The following is a 15,821-nucleotide window of genomic DNA, read 5'->3' as shown; positions in this document are numbered from 1 at the left end:
ATAGCGATGCCGATAGTGATAGTAAGAGCAAGAGAGCGAGTTTTTCTGGTTTGGAAGAAGTGAGACTCACGGCCCTCACTCAAAACGCAACTTGTCTTGCAGCTGTGTTGCATTCTGGTCTATTGAGGCCACTGTCGGTAGAGGAATTGGTATCTGTTCCTCTTCTACGATGGATTTCTCCCTGTATGATTGTTGAATGTTGCTGCAAAATGATCTAGAAATAAACTGTTGCTTTTTGATTCTGAGGGACTGACACATAACGTAAATAACATAACTCTGTTGTTGCTGCGCTGGAAATATCTCAATGGGACATAATGTAATTTTTCTGTTTGGCCAGTTATCTGCGGGAATAAGAAAAATGCGCCACCAAACAACAAAATGGGCCCAGAAATGCAAGTGTTTCAGGATTTTAGGATTTTCCCTTTAAAACCATGCCAGGAAAAGCATTCCACACATTGCAGAGCCCCCAGCGCTGAGGAAAGTATTCATGCGATGCGTTTCCTTGATGTAGTTCTATATAGTGTACATACACGTCCAAGCATACACCGCACTGCTGGCATGCTCAGAGCAGATAAACAGAGTGGGTAGAAAACAAAACTAATGTGCATGCTACCTCTAATGTGAAAGAAGGTGCTGCCCTCTGGTGTCCTACATACAGACACAAAATACACAAAGCGCTTTGCCTGTACACAAAGGAGACGTGTGGCACCACTCTCCTCCTGCAGCGTCCCCGTCTGTTTAAGCGACTCCACGTCTTTTCATTATCCCTCTCATCTGTCTCCAGGTGTGTCGGGAGTACCAGAGGGGCAACTGCTCCCGGGGGGAGAACGACTGTCGCTTCGCCCACCCCGCAGACAGCACCATGATCGACACCAACGACAACACAGTCACCGTGTGCATGGACTACATCAAGGGACGCTGCTCCCGGGAAAAGTGCAAGTACTTCCACCCCCCGGCCCATCTGCAGGCCAAAATTAAGGCCGCCCAGCACCAGGTGAACCAGGCCACAGCTGCCGCGGCCATGGTGAGCAGCCTGGACACCATCTTAGAACATGGTTACACTCATACACATCCACACACCATTTTGAATCATGTCTTAACACTGAGAGAGTGGTTTATCTATATCAGCACAATTACACACCAGGGCTGTGATTCCCATAGACACTAATCTACTGTAAATTCCATCACCCAGTAAGGAATGTGTTTCATGAATCACACTCAACAGATCTTTGAAAGTGTCTCAAATTCTTGGTCGGTGTTATGTAGGTTTTCCAGTTCTGCTTCTGCTCAGGTCTCACTTTAACCCAAGGTCTGAATGGGATGTTGATTTGGGTAAAATCCGCTCGGAGTAGAACGCACAGCAGGGAAAGACCAGTTGCCACAGAGCGGGATGATATGAAGAACGATCGGACAATGATACATTGTAACGGTCATGAATCTCATTGAGTGCGTTCAGCTTTTCTCTTCCTAGTCTGACAGAATCACCGTCTTGCTCCTTGTTCATCTCATCCTAGACCACAAGCAGAGAGAGAGGGTGCCTTTCTGTCTCTCTGATGGCCTGGTCTTACCAGTCTTATCTGTGACACCATCCTTTCTGTCCATTACTCCACTTCCTCTTGACATAAATAAATGGATTCATTGTGCTTTCAGTATGCAACAGAGTGTCCTGCCGCACAGTAACAGCACCTGTGAATACTAGTACAGTTACACTTGTCTGTTGATCAACGTGTTTTCTACATGCTCTTATTGATAAAGCAAGGCAGAGACCTTGGGGTGAATCATTGTAATGTGACACTGACCATGATGTGCACAGTGAAAAAGAAACCTGTCAATTGTACTTTCATATCATTTTCTGTCAAATACGCTTAGTGAGATCCACTTAAAGTATTGATTGAATAATTTTGTCATTGCTATATTACATTCATCTTTGTGTGATAGTAACTAATGTAGATTTGATAGTAATCATTGATTATTGATGATCATATAACTGTTGAGCAGTAGAGCTAGTGTCCACACTGTGCATGCCTTAGTCCTGTTATCCCCTTGTATATTGCATTCCAATGATTTGTTTTTTTATTTGTTTTTGTTTTTTCTCACCTATACCCAAACTGCACTGCTGCCCCCATGATGCACCTCTGCTTGCTGGTTTATGTTAATGCGCTTGAACCCCATTGGCCCATTGCCATCATGTGCTCGCTGCCTGCTAATTAAGACTCAGTCGGCTGTCAAATCACTGAAGCGACCCCTCGACGCAACCTTTGACCTGGTACTATGACCTTTCACCTTTTAGCTTGGCATGTGGCTTTGTTGTAGAGCAATGTTTTAACCAAAGATACCTAGCTATTTTTGTTGTCGTTGTCTCAGTGCAATGTCTGTTTTTCCTCCTGTTGCTCTGTCATTATTGCCAGTGATAAAGTGATTGTGGCTTTCAGGCTTAGGTTGCATCCAACACCAAACAACCGTGTTCATGTAAAACTCACCTAAAAACACGAATTCAAATATGGAATTTGTGATAGGAGCCACAATCAATTCATCACCTCTAGCTTATTTAACAACAGTCAGTGAGGGCTAGGGAAGTAGACCTTTTATACTGGTGGCATGGCTTTAGTCTTACGTCCAAAGTCTATGTTCAGTGTTGTGAAGCGGCTCAATCAGTTGTGTGCATGTATGTGTTCCTAGTGCATGTCAGATGGATACGGGTGGGGCTAAAGGGGAACAGTCTGTAAAATCATACAGGAGTGATCCCACCATAACAGATGATTACAGTTCAAATGATAGTTCACTCCATCATCAAACCTTGTCACAGATACGCAGACCTCAAGAATGGCCTCATGCCAAGATAAAATCCATGTACCGCGCATTTTATGGTGTAAATATTGACAACTGGCAAAATATTTTCGACGGCTGGCTTCACCCCCTTGGCCTGAGACCATTTTTGACATCTGTCTGGGAGTGAACCATCACTTAAACATGGCTTACACAGTTTATCATGGAGCTAGCAGTGCAGCCTCCCTCTCTCTGTGCTTCCTATCTGTTCCACCTCTTGTTAGCAGCCTTATTGTTTTAATAGTTAATGCTTGCTTCTGTTGCATTTAGTCAGCCCTAGGAGTACAAAGTAATCATCCCAGTAAGCTTCCTGATAAAATGATGGATATGACATGAATGCTTGTTAGCCAGTAGCTCCAGTAGGCACCATGCTCCTGCTTGTGTAGTACTTGTGTCAGACTGCTGCTTGCTTGCTAATGACGATATGATGATGATGATGATGATGATGATGATGATAATGTTGATGATTATGTTGTTGTTGTTGTTGTACACACAAGGATGTTGTGATGCTGTTTGTATGATGTCCTCTAACGTATGTACCATTGTTTGTTTTTTTTTTGTTTTCTTTCCCGTTTTTGCCTCTCTCCAACACACCCTCTCTGTCTTCCACGCACCTCTCTCTTTCTCTCTCTCCCTCTCTCTCTCCCTCTCTCTCTCTCTCTCTCTCTCTCACTCCCCTCCCTCCGTCTGGCTGGGCAGGGCATCCCCCATAGTGTCATGGCTCCCCTGCCAAAGCGGGCAGCCCTGGAGAAGGCCAACGGGGCCTCTGCCGTGTTTAACACCGGCATGCTCCAGTACCAACAGGCCCTGGCCAACATGCAGTTTCAGCAGCAGGCTGCTTTCCTCCCGTCAGGTATGGCTCCGACTCCAACCACCGATAGGCTCTGACCACCCAGAGGATCCTAGATCAGTGTAACCCGGCTCCTGCTCGGCTGAGGTTGGGTGGACATAGAGTACTAGACTGCAGTTCAGTACAGTTTGTTATACAGAAAATAGACAGTCCACTCACCTTTAGTATTTTATTCTTTAGACAGTGGGAAATTAGAGAGCAAGACAGAGTAAGAGAAACAGGAGAGAAAGCTCTAGCTGGATTTGATTCTAGGATACAGTACTGTACATTTTGTACAGTTTCAAATTTATAGTTGAGAATGCTTCAAAAGCTTCAACCCAAAGTGCATTGCGCTTTGTATGGCATTGCATGGCCACTCTGTGTATAGAATGGGTAGAATGTCTCTTCGCTTACTAACTGCCTTTACATCGCTCCATAGGGCTTTTTACTGCTCCTAGTAAATGCAGGATGAGTGAGGAAGATATGGATCTTTTGAAGAGAAAGGGATAGAATTTGTTTCCATAGAGTTAGATTGAAATGTTGACGGTGTGGTCACTCGGATTTTGATGGCGTACTATCACTGGGGCTTTGGCTTGGGCTGGGATGAACGGGGCTGGATGGGTTGGTTAATTGTACCCAATGCATCAGTTTGGCAGCAAATGGTAGGCTGAGTCTGGCTTCTGTACACAGCTGCTGTTCTTCTCACTTCTGTCTAGAGTGTGTGTGTAATGTTTAATACTTGATAGTTACAATCATAACCACTATCCCTCTTGGTGTATTACACATTCATATGCATTACACTTCAGACAAAAGTTAAGATTCAGAATCTATCATTTGATTAACAGATGACCTTATTATGAGTTCACCACTTCGCCTTGTCCAATCACTGATGACTGTGTTGACCAAGAGATATTAACCTTTTTCCAACTTATCTCTCCCCTCACTCTAACGAACCTTGTGATGGGCTGTTTTGATTTCTCTTCCCTATCCAATCCACTTCCTGTTGCACTGCATGATGGGCAGGCTCAATATTGTGCATGACACCTGCAGCCAGTGTTGGTAGGTTCCAGCTTTCCTTCTTCAGTTACCTGTAACCTCTTGTCTGTGACTCACACGTCATCAAAATCTAACCGGCACATCTAAAGGGGCAGCTACTTATTTCCTGAGCCACCCGATGAAATTTGTGTGTCAGAATTAGCTTCTGACACAACCACTTAGCGGTTTTGATGTGGGTTTTGGTGACTTGAGAGTCACAGTGTTGGTTGCGTGAAGATATTATGTGTGATTTGATGCATAAGCAAAGTGTCCAGGGACAAATATTGCGATAGTAAAATGTTGTATGTTATAACAGCCATGATAATATATAATGTCAGTTTAATTGACTTTCATTTTGTTACTTTTCTATGTACACCTATATTGCTTGACCACCCCACGTCTCTGCCCATTCTCAACTCTTTTGACCACCTTGGCTTTTGGCTGGTTTAACCTGACACCTGTTGAAACCCCTTTGAAAACATTTAAAAGCTGAGGGAGTTCAATTATAACCTGCCCCCCCCTTATCTCCTCTGCCTTGATGACTCCATTCTCAAGACCCCTATGACAGGATTAGCACTTTTTAAAGAAGCTCTTATCTGCTGTTTACCAAGAAACTATTTGGTCACCTCATTATTAATCCACACAAATGTGACAAGTGACTGCTACAGCTACGTCAAGTTTTCAAGTCACAAGAGCTTTTGTCAACGTTGGCAGAGGGAAGGAAGGGAACCAGTTAAATTGAACCCCTATCTGATCCCTTCCCTCTTTCTCCTTCCCAATTTGCCTGGTACGTATGTGGCTACACTGCTCCTCTGTGTATTTTTGCTTACATGATTTTCCCTCCAAAAAAGTTCCCATGATGCACGGTGGTACTCCAGCCACTGTGTCTGCAGCCACCACATCTGCCACAAGCGTTCCCTTCGCAACTGCCTCCACCAATCAGGTTTGCACCTCTACTGCCCCTCTCTCTCTCTGTCTCTCTCTCTGTCTCTCTCTCTCTCTCTCTCTCTCTCTCTCTCTCTCTCCCTCTTCCTCTCTCTCTCTCTCATCTCTGTCTTTCAATGCACATGGATGATCTGGGGATGCTTGTGTCTTACAGCTGGGGGTGGGCTGGGGAAAGGGCGGTACTCCCTCTTGTTGGCCTACACTTTTGTATTAGAGTCATGTATACACATTTCATACTATGAGAAGTTCCAAAATTGATATCCTTTAAAGTATAAGCACAATATTGGTGTATCTAACTTGTATCTAATCTTTCTAGAGAAGCATACTGTATTCCACCTAATGTTTGTCCTCATTTTAACCTCGATTTTTGTCCTTTCCCATTTTGAGGACTCTTCCTTATCAAAGTTGACTACCAACGAATACATGCAATTGGTATGTATGAGGTAGTTTTTGTTCCATTTTTTAAGAGCCATTCGCACAGTTTGTGCAACAGTTGCTATCTGTGCCATTTGGTGCTTGGCTTTTGTCTTTTTTTGCTGTCGCTTCCAGCACATAAGGCATAGCTTTACCACATTCCTAGTGTTTAAAAGCTGGACATACTCATCATTGTCACAGTCAGAAAAGTTCAAAATCATTATTACAGTCTGTAAGAAGATTTCAAGTCAATTTCAAGTCTCTTAAAGGCATTTGTAAGCAGAGCTACACAGTTATATAAGAGTAATATGACCAGTGAAAAGAGTTGCTATGATAAATCTTCATGTCGCTATTGTTGGTCCAAGGCCAGGTTTCTGCATTGTATTGAGGGGTGCAGGTCAACAAGCTGGAGGACTTGGATTTGCATGGGGAAGCCACCTCACTGACTGTTACCTTCTGTGCCCCTCATCTCTCCCTTCCCTTCAGTCCTCCTCTCCCCTTCCCTTCCTCTCCAGAAGTGAATGTTGATTCGTATTAGCATAATATCTCCTGTGACATGCCTGGATGAATTGTGGCACAACTGTAACCAAATTGCTTTTCTATCTTGTCATCTTCATCCTTTTACAGCAATGAGCACATCTCACTGTGAGAGGACGTGGTTAAAAAAATGTGCTGATTTGTGTTAGATATTTTTGTCGGCCAATGTCCGAGTAAAATGTTTTAGGTGCGGGATATTTCATTTGATCTCTGTCTGTCTCTGCCCCCAGATTCCAATAATATCTGCAGATCATCTGAGTAGTCACAAGTACTTGACTCAAATGTAGTTCCTCTCAAGAACAGTGAGTTCCCATTTTAATCTCTATCCTCTCTCTCTGTTCATTATAAAGATTGTCCATTTTGTGTGAATCATATTCGCACCAGCTTGAGATTCAGGTTCCTGTTGTTAGAATATGACCTTTTCTTGATTTTGTGCGCACAGAGTCTAGGCCTTATACTTTATTGTCTCTCTCATCCTGAAGTCTAATGCAGAAAACAGCTGCGGGTTTTCAAGTGAAATACCTGTCTTCTTGTCTTCTTGCAGATCAAATGAATGTGTGCTGGCGCCGTCCAAGCCAAAAGAGTTCAGCCTTTATGTACATAACGTTCAGAATGTCAAGCAATGGGACAAGGAGTGTCTGCCATCTCTTAGCCGGTCCACAATGATGATCTCATCACGCATGGAAACATCTAGGGTGCAACACATGGTCTGTGCCATTCACCCACATATCATCGTCAAGAAGAGCCAACCTCACCAACCTCCTTGTTGTCAAAGTCGACGTCCAGCCGAGAGAAGGGGACATCTTGGTGCCAGGGTCTGTGTGTCTCTCCCCCTGTGGGACTTTCACATCACACCTCTGTGTCTGACTAAATCATAGCACTCAAATTGTTCTAATTATTATCATTACTGCACACACAGAAGGTCAAGACCGCGGTTGCATCATAGCAACATACAGTGCTGGTACGTTAGTAGACCAAGAAAGATTTTTCTTTCCTTTTTTATTTGTTGTGCTTTATTATTTTTTTAATTGATAGCCATATTTCATGGTTTACAAGCGAAATGCAAACATGCACCTTGAATTTGAATTGAAATCTGAAAGGCACAATGATTTTAACAGGAATTTTATTCGCCAAAATGATTAAGCATGTACAGTATTGTGTTTTTACGGCTACTAGTGAAACTAGATGTTGAAATGAGGGTCTTGGACATATGAATGTTCTGGGTAAACCAACGTACCTGTGTACCTTGAAAGCACAGCCAGGCTAGCTTTTCTTACCTTGTCATGTGCCATCAAGGCCATACAGCTAAAACCAGAGTGTTATCTCAGCAGTGTTATTCTGTTTACCGAAGGTAAATGTTTTGTATGGCTCTTTTTTTATATTATTTTCTTTGCAGAATCTCAGTTGTGAGTGTTTTTTTTAACGTTTCTCATTTCTCTCAGTAATCAGTTTTAGAAATGGGGTCCTCTCCAAAATTTTAAATGTTTTGGGTTTTTTTCATTTCTTTTTCATTTCTCCTACTAAAATAGAAAATCTGAGTTTTTTCTTTTTTCTAAAGGGTTTTGTTTCGCTTCTTTTGCATAGACTACAGTAAATGTCGTATTTATCTGTTGAGATAAAGTTGTTGCTCAAGTCCATTGACTCTAAAGCCTGGTGAAGTGGAGGGTGTAGCTTCAGTTGAGATCGTGTTACCTTGTTCCCCCTTTTTAAAGAAGAGGGAAAACTGTGTCTGTAAGAAGCACTGTTGAACCATGTGTTGATAAAAAACAACAACAGCAGACCCAAAGGTCTATTAGGTCATTTAAACCACATGTGCACTTGAATGATTGTTTTGTCTGGTCACCCTGCTCTAATTTCACAACCCATCCTATGTGAACTTTTACTTTCGAGGAAATACAACGCATTATCGCTTTGACTTGTATTTCCTAGCAAAACACGGAGGTTCTCCTTCACTTGTAGGTCTGACTATGGAAACCAAAGCACAGTTTTTCTCTCAATCGTATTCACGAAGGGTTACTGAAGCATGTCCTAAGAGGTGTAAAACAATTAGGGAAACATGTCTTTCATTCAACTGTTAGTTATCACTTCCCTTTTCCATTTTTGCAGAGGTGTGTAGTGTGTCTTTACCGATTGTAATGTACCTAACAAAGCCTTAGATTACAATTATGGGTCCCAGCCCAATCAAATGTACCTTCAATCACCATGCAGGTAAAGAACACCAATGATGTTTTATAGTTCTCTCACATGCCGCTTATGATCTTTTTCTTTCTCTTTCTCTCTCTATGTAAAAGTAACAATTACTCTCTTAAATTTCATTGAACTTATGTGTTATGTACTACTTAAGGATTTGAATCTATTTGAGGTATGTAGTTGTAGATTTTTTTGCCTTACTATATATTACTTGACAACATTGATATAGCCGTTGTAGATTTTGAGGTAGTATGACATTCATAACTTTTTTCAAACCATATAAATGATAATGTGTTGAGTCAGTTTTAAATATTCACTTCATTCATATAGCTGGATGTCTCTTTTCAGTTGATGTTACATTATCAATTAATTTTGTTGATGAAAGACTTTTTTGATACAAGGAATGAGATCAATTAATTTGCTGCAACTGCAGCAACTCTGAGTAGACAAAAAGACTAATGTTTTAACCAACTTAAATTTTCCTTGTAACATGTCAAGATCATGTTTGAAAATATATTGTATTGAAATATAGATTGTCCATGTTTTAGAGTAAAAATTATTTTCTACTGTATCCATTTCAAAAAGATATGTACTTTTGTTTTAATATTTCTTAAGTTTGCCCTGAATGTCAGGCCAAAATGAACAGTGAGATTGACGGGTCTTTGGATGTTTGAGATGAGGTGTGAGAAAGCAAAGACTTTCCCAGATGGGTGAAGTCAGTAATGCTGCAGATGATGAGTTCTAACCTAAGGGACGAAGGTTGACTTTTTGCACTTCTGTATATAGTCAAATGAACAGAGAAAAAACATGTATCATATTGAGATATTATTTTGAATAAAAAAGATCTATAATTATAAGGAATTTTGTTAGATTAATTTAAATTCTTAAATTAGAAGACCAGCTAAAAAATTGCTTGCAAAGAAGGGCACTAGTTTCTTGGCCAATGCATTCAGAGAAAGCTATATGCGCTTTTCGGCTTATTTTATCAGTGGCTAGTATTGCCAGGGAATGTTGTAGGGGAGTAGATTTCCCCATGTCATGCTAACTCCACCACTCTTGTAGGACGACATATCAGATGATGTCCATATATCAGTTGTTGGACTTGGTCACGCAGTATTGCTGCTCCCATGGTACAGTTGATACATGAAACTATCAAAATTTGTATTCTACTATAGTTTGATTTGACTGCATGTAAAAGAACAAACATGTAAACAAAAAAAACTGCATAGATATGTAAGGAAACATAACGCATTCAGATTAAAAAGTACACAGTAATATATTTTTCAAATTACACATACAGTAGATAAATAACATCCACAGTGGGGAGAAATAATACTTCAAAAACAAGTCATCTTACTCTTGTGTGATAAAATATTTTCCAAGCAACCATGTTATTTAAAGAATGACAAGATATTAGCACCCATCCACCCCAGATATTTTCTCTCATCATAGCCATATAATTACAGTCGACACTGACTCACAGGAAATTGTTCCTGCTATCATAGCTGTGCACTCAGCAGGTGAAGGCTCACCATACCAAATGCATATTGGCAAATTAGTCTTTGAAATGAATGTAACAGTCTCCAGTCAAGGTCAACATGTTTCTGACTTGAGGTCGCTGTATAGTTGCTATAGAACCAAAGCACCATTTTCTCTAAACCAGATGTTCAGTCTCTTGGCTTGAACCAAGGTTTCTCTTCCCTGCTGGGGGCACATGTACGCTTTGACTGCTTTTTACTTGTAAGTGCAACCACCAATTACGTATTTGCTAATAGTTGCCACACAATAATGTACTATTCTGTCTTCAGATTTGTTTATGCACATTTTATTGTTTCCATAATTGACTCTTGCTGTATGGATGAAAAAAAATCTGAATAAAACAATATTTGATTTGCTCATGCAACAGTTGTGTGGTCACTGCCTGTGTATGTGTGTGTGTGTGTGTGTGTGTGTGTGTGTGTGTGTGTGTGTGTGGGGGGGGGGGTTAAAATGCTAAGAATTATTTGGCCCAGTTCTCATGTAGGGGGACAATCTAGGACAATCTATTTGATATTTGTGATCATGAACCATGAACAACCGTCTTCACCTTGAGGGTGCGATGTCATCAAGACATTAATTCTGCAGCGGTTCCATAGAGAATGATTAAGGACAGATGAGAAAGGTTATCTTGATTGCATTCAATTTCCTGCAGATAGTATGCATTATCTGGGTCAGAACTGATGATACTCAACAAAACCAGCCTCCCATTCATATGAGGCGGTTCCAGATTTTCCACTCGATGACACCATGGGTGTTAGTTCTCTATTTTCTGGCTTTTGGAGAGACTTGATCAGATTCAAGTCCCTTTAAGTAAGGATTGAGGTGCTTGTACTTCATTTGGAGACAGTATTTCCATTTTAAGAAGCCTTATACCCTCATCTCTCTGAACAAAACTAATAGCTATCATTTACTCAACTATGGAAGAACCTGTTGTTACTTTGACAAAGACACAGCATGCAAAATGTGGTCAGAGAAAAGTCATCACAATGAGTAATAATCACAGACTGCTGACCTATTTAATCTTTCCAAAATATGTTTTGAAGATGAGACACACAGTTAGCTCTGATTTACCTTGACAGTATATTGAAGATTTACTTTTAATGTTGATACTTTTGTTATGGTATCATTCTACCTACTTTCAGTTAAATACTATTCCAACAATAAATGTACTTTAGGAGACATGTGAATGTATTCAACTTTTTGATACTCTTTATACTTTTCAAGATATGCTTTTTTTTTTTTTTTCCTATAAAGATAAATGGCCGAGAGTGATTGGGAGACAATCAGGTCAAAACAAGGTGGCATATTTGTTGCTGATTAGTCATGAAGGGAACTGCATCATTCATGGGGGAGCACATGTTTACTGTTAACTTGTTGTAGTTTTATCATTGTAATGTCCTGCCACCATGGCACACGGTATGTGGGGCATCATGGTGGCGTCTGGCTGTGTGTGTGTAGACACATTATTGTGAACACAATAACTAAAGAGCAATAAATATTAGAAACTTAATTCTTACACCACAGGTGAGGTTCCCCTAGATAATCAGATTAGATTTTGGAGCACCTTGCTGCATACATTTGCATATTAATGAGGAAATACAGGTTTCCTTGAAACTGCTAGAACATCTTAATGCTTTAAGATAGAGAGTTCATATTAATACTGCCCATGTGTTATGTAAATACAAGTATGCTGACATAGAAATATGTGCTAATTAATGCATTAATTGGCTGAATTGATGATCTAATTAGCATAACTGTTATGTTTAAATAAGCATGGTGATTATGGTGGGACATTAGGCAGCTCAGGGCCTCTTGTTGGGAGGAGAGGTCAGCCAGACAGGCCACAGACAAGCATGCGCAGAGCTGGTGATCTGATTGCGTTGACTGAGGTTTTGGATGACTGCGCCTTTAAGAAAACGGAACTGAGCCTCGGCTCTTGACGCGCTGAGGATGTGGGCAGGAAACGCCAAGCAAGAGAGGAGAAGCGATCACGCTTCCCAGCACCATTGCACAATACGTGCAATCAAAATGTGCTTTAATTTACGCCGCTAATGTCCAGCAACGGCCATTCTCCTCAGCTCTGTAATCCGCGGGCACCGAAGACAAGCCTAGGAAGATTTGCCGGCGAGGGATTTGACTCCTATCCGAGCGAGAGGGCTGCCTTCCCAGCCAGCTTGGTTTGAAAACATCGGGGCGGCCAGCGGGTGGGAAAGAGGCTTCGTGGAAAGGAGGTGTCTGCTCTGCTGAACAGCCATGAGGGAGTATAAAGTGGTTGTTTTGGGATCGGGCGGAGTCGGTAAATCCGCGTTGACTGTCCAGTTCGTGACGGGATCCTTCATCGAGAAGTACGACCCCACGATAGAGGATTTCTACAGGAAGGAAATCGAGGTGGACTCGTCTCCGTCGGTGCTGGAAATCCTGGACACGGCGGGGACCGAGCAGTTCGCCTCCATGCGAGACCTGTACATCAAAAACGGCCAGGGGTTTATTTTGGTCTACAGCCTGGTCAACCAGCAGAGCTTCCAGGACATCAAGCCGATGAGGGATCAGATCATCCGCGTGAAACGATACGAGAGGGTGCCCATGATCTTGGTGGGGAACAAGGTGGACCTGGAGGGGGAGAGGGAGGTCTCTTCCGGGGAAGGCAAGGCGCTGGCCCAGGACTGGAGCTGCCCGTTTATGGAAACTTCAGCCAAAAATAAAGGATCGGTCGACGAACTCTTCGCAGAAATAGTCAGGCAGATGAACTATTCTACTGTTCCCAGTGGCGGCGACCAGTGCTGTTCATGTGTCCTGCTTTAAAAAAAAAAAAAAAAAAAAAAGTATATATAAAAAAACAACAACAACATTGTGTATCCGGGCTGAATCCAAGCATACTATTCCTAAAGCCTTGTTTCATAACTTGTTGATAACCCATGATGCGCTGTCTGAATCGACCGCAGGCTTTTTTGCAAGTATTTTCTCCTCACACTGTTGTCTTATTGCACACAAACAAAATCGACGACGACAACAATCGATTATGTATAATAGGCTGGAAAGTGTTTACATGACAAAGTACTTGAATGTTTCGGATTTTGTTTTTTTTTATATATATATATATATGCACATATATATATGTATGTATGTATATATATATATGTATGTGTGTGTATATGTATGTATGTATGTATGTATATATATATATATATATATATATATATATATATATATATATATATATATATATATATAGCTTTGTATTTGACACTTCTCTGGAAATGTGCCTCAATGGGAATGTCTTATTGTGAAACCTAAGAGAGACACTTATTTTCTCGTTTTTGCTCATGGAAACGTGTAATGCTTTTTGGTTAGTGTTGAGTTGTCCTGTTGCATCTTCTGGGCTGGGTCCATCTGTCTTGGAGATGGGGTTTGCCAACTCCCCCTGGCAGAGCTGGGATTGGTCACTTTTTAGGGTCGTCGTTTTTTTATTTTTTTTTTGCTTTTTTGGCTGAAATGAAAGAGAGGGGGCCCGAAACTCTTTGCATTGTATTGTGAAACATAAACTTATCAACCACCACTCAAGCCTTGCATAGGTCACTCAAATCCAATCTGAACGCTCTACAAGTTCACAAAGAGCGAGTATGATCCAAGAGGCTACTAAAATAACTGTGTTTCAAGCTGTGGAGTTGCATTCAGCCTATACAGTTTTTTTCCTTTCTGGTTTGGTGAAAGTGGATTTATTACGAAACTTGCACTTAGCTGACGGTGTCCCTCCTCAGTGTGCACAAACAAGGACCTTGGTGCATTGCTGTCGCTGCATGGGGAACGCCAGGACCCCATGTCAAGTGCCTTCCTAAGAAAAATTCCTGTGACTGTGCCAACTGATGAGCCCTACTTCTTCTGCAGTGCGTCTTGATGGCAATCAGAACTTTTTCGCAGTTTTCACTAAACCTATCTATTTTCACTTGGGGTCAAAGTGGAAAAAAAAAAAAAGCCTCTTCCTTTTTTACTCTCTTGCAGTCAGGAAGCTGAGCTCGTAACAGACCTACTGTTTCAGGTCAAAATCAGGCCTTCTCTTTTCTAGAGGTACTGGTCCACCAAGAACAACACAATAAACTTTAACCCACTAGGATTTTGGTTCACTGAATGGCAAGCCATGTCTGTGTTGTCTAGATTTTTTGTTTTTTTTGTTTTTCTAAAATGTGACATTTTGACTTTATTGTAATTTTCTCCTTGGACAAACCCTCTACCACCCACCTGTCTGGTTTGAAAGACTTTTAATACAAAAAGCATTTTATGTAACACTTGTGTGCTGTGCTTGTTTCTGTGCTGACAAAGCAAACATTTTACTTTTCCTTTAGTGCTGCTTTGAAATGAAACATTATTTGGAGCCAATTTATCCTTGAACTCGCTCTTGTTTCAAACACACAACTAAAGACTGATTAAATGTTGGTATTCAGATGTCATGTGGTAATAGATGTGGTAATAGATGCCATACTTGACAACTGTCAAAAAAAAAATAATCACAAGCCATTAACATTCTCTGTTCATCCTATGATAGACTTCAGTTGTTAGCAGTGAGAGCATGGCACTTGGTGACTTGGTGAGTTATTAAGTAAATTATCATGGCACAAGCGAATGAAAACTTCTCAGTCCAGATGTTTGGGTAGTGGGCAGGGTTTCCAGTAAGTGTGTTTAGCTGCGGAGAGCTTTTTCCCTCTTCCCGCCGCATGTTTTCTAGGTGGTGGAGTGGAGGACAGAGAGGGCTTTCTGTGTCTGCAGCCAAGTTCAATCAGCCATACATAGACAGGCATTTGTAAGCCGTTCCTCAGACTGGCCAATGAGCTGCAGCCTGAAGTGTCCCCTAACCACACAGAGCCAAGGTCAAATTGCCAAATTCAACCTATGGGCATGTTTGCACTATTGCTCTTTTTGGTAGAAAAGGTGCTGCCACTATCAGCAAACAATGTTAGGTACAACTCTAAAACACTCAGCAGAAACTCCCACAACTCCACCAATGTGCTCCTATATTGACTCTTTATGATCAGAGTTTACTGTATTTTGTTTACAACCACTACCAGCTTTACTACTGCTACTTTCTACATTTTCATTCTGTTTGTTGTAGTAAACTGTCAGTTGCCTTCATGGTGAGAATTCTCGCATCTTCTTCATTGCGATTGGTTGCCTCACAAAAAAAGCGGTCAACGTCATGTGCTCTAAAAAGCTCAGAACTTTTTTCAACTTTAGAAAGCGCTCCACTCGGCCTAAAAAGAAGCCAGGTGCAGTACTTTTTCCAAAGAGGCTGCTTTCCATCTGCCTTGTGGCCGCTCCCCATATATTTTAAATATAAAAAAGGGCACTGGCAGTTTAAAAAAAAACAGCACAATAGTGTGAACAGTTACTGGTAATTGCATTCTGCCTCAATTTTATACTGTTTGGGTGGAGTAATTTCTTACAGAGGTTCAATGTAGGCATTGTTTCCACTCATTTCCACTCAGATTCAGATTAGTTATTTTTTCCAGTGTTC

General features: G+C 41.2%; 2 protein-coding genes across 31 annotated transcripts in view; both read left to right on the top strand.

The window, feature by feature from the left end:
• The window catches only part of mbnl1 (muscleblind-like splicing regulator 1), a 45,136-nt gene extending 34,457 nt beyond the window's left edge, over window positions 1-10,679 (top strand). For 8 of the 30 annotated variants that reach the window (XM_071926852.2, XM_071926867.2, XM_071926851.2 and 5 more), the window contains 8 exons: window positions 785-1,024; window positions 2,213-2,266; window positions 3,526-3,679; window positions 4,679-4,714; window positions 5,542-5,633; window positions 6,023-6,067; window positions 6,817-6,888; window positions 7,131-10,679. In XM_071926852.2, the coding sequence (XP_071782953.1) occupies window positions 785-1,024; window positions 2,213-2,266; window positions 3,526-3,679; window positions 4,679-4,714; window positions 5,542-5,633; window positions 6,023-6,067; window positions 6,817-6,873 (678 nt within the window). In that variant the 3' untranslated portion in view covers window positions 6,874-6,888; window positions 7,131-10,679. The remainder of the gene's footprint in view (window positions 1-784; window positions 1,025-2,212; window positions 2,267-3,525; window positions 3,680-4,678; window positions 4,715-5,541; window positions 5,634-6,022; window positions 6,068-6,816; window positions 6,889-7,130) is intronic. The other 22 variants (XM_071926864.2, XM_071926860.2, XM_071926856.2 and 19 more) reach the window with 11 other exon arrangements.
• Window positions 10,680-12,191: 1,512 nt separating this feature from the next.
• On the top strand, window positions 12,192-14,596 carry LOC139932908 (ras-related protein Rap-2b-like). The gene has a single exon (XM_071926868.2). It carries the CDS (start codon window positions 12,569-12,571, stop codon window positions 13,115-13,117), a length of 549 nt encoding a protein of 182 aa, XP_071782969.1. The 5' UTR covers window positions 12,192-12,568; the 3' UTR covers window positions 13,118-14,596.
• Window positions 14,597-15,821: the final 1,225 nt, after the last annotated feature.

This window comes from Centroberyx gerrardi, chromosome 13, assembly GCF_048128805.1.
Source record: "Centroberyx gerrardi isolate f3 chromosome 13, fCenGer3.hap1.cur.20231027, whole genome shotgun sequence".
NCBI lineage: Eukaryota > Metazoa > Chordata > Actinopteri > Beryciformes > Berycidae > Centroberyx > Centroberyx gerrardi.
This window is presented reverse-complemented; position numbering and strand designations above follow the sequence as displayed.

Bases quoted from the DNA above. Each gene is read 5' to 3' on its own strand.
- LOC139932908 (XM_071926868.2), top strand. From the start codon at position 12,569: ATGAGGGAGTATAAAGTGGTTGTTTTGGGATCGGGCGGAGTCGGTAAA.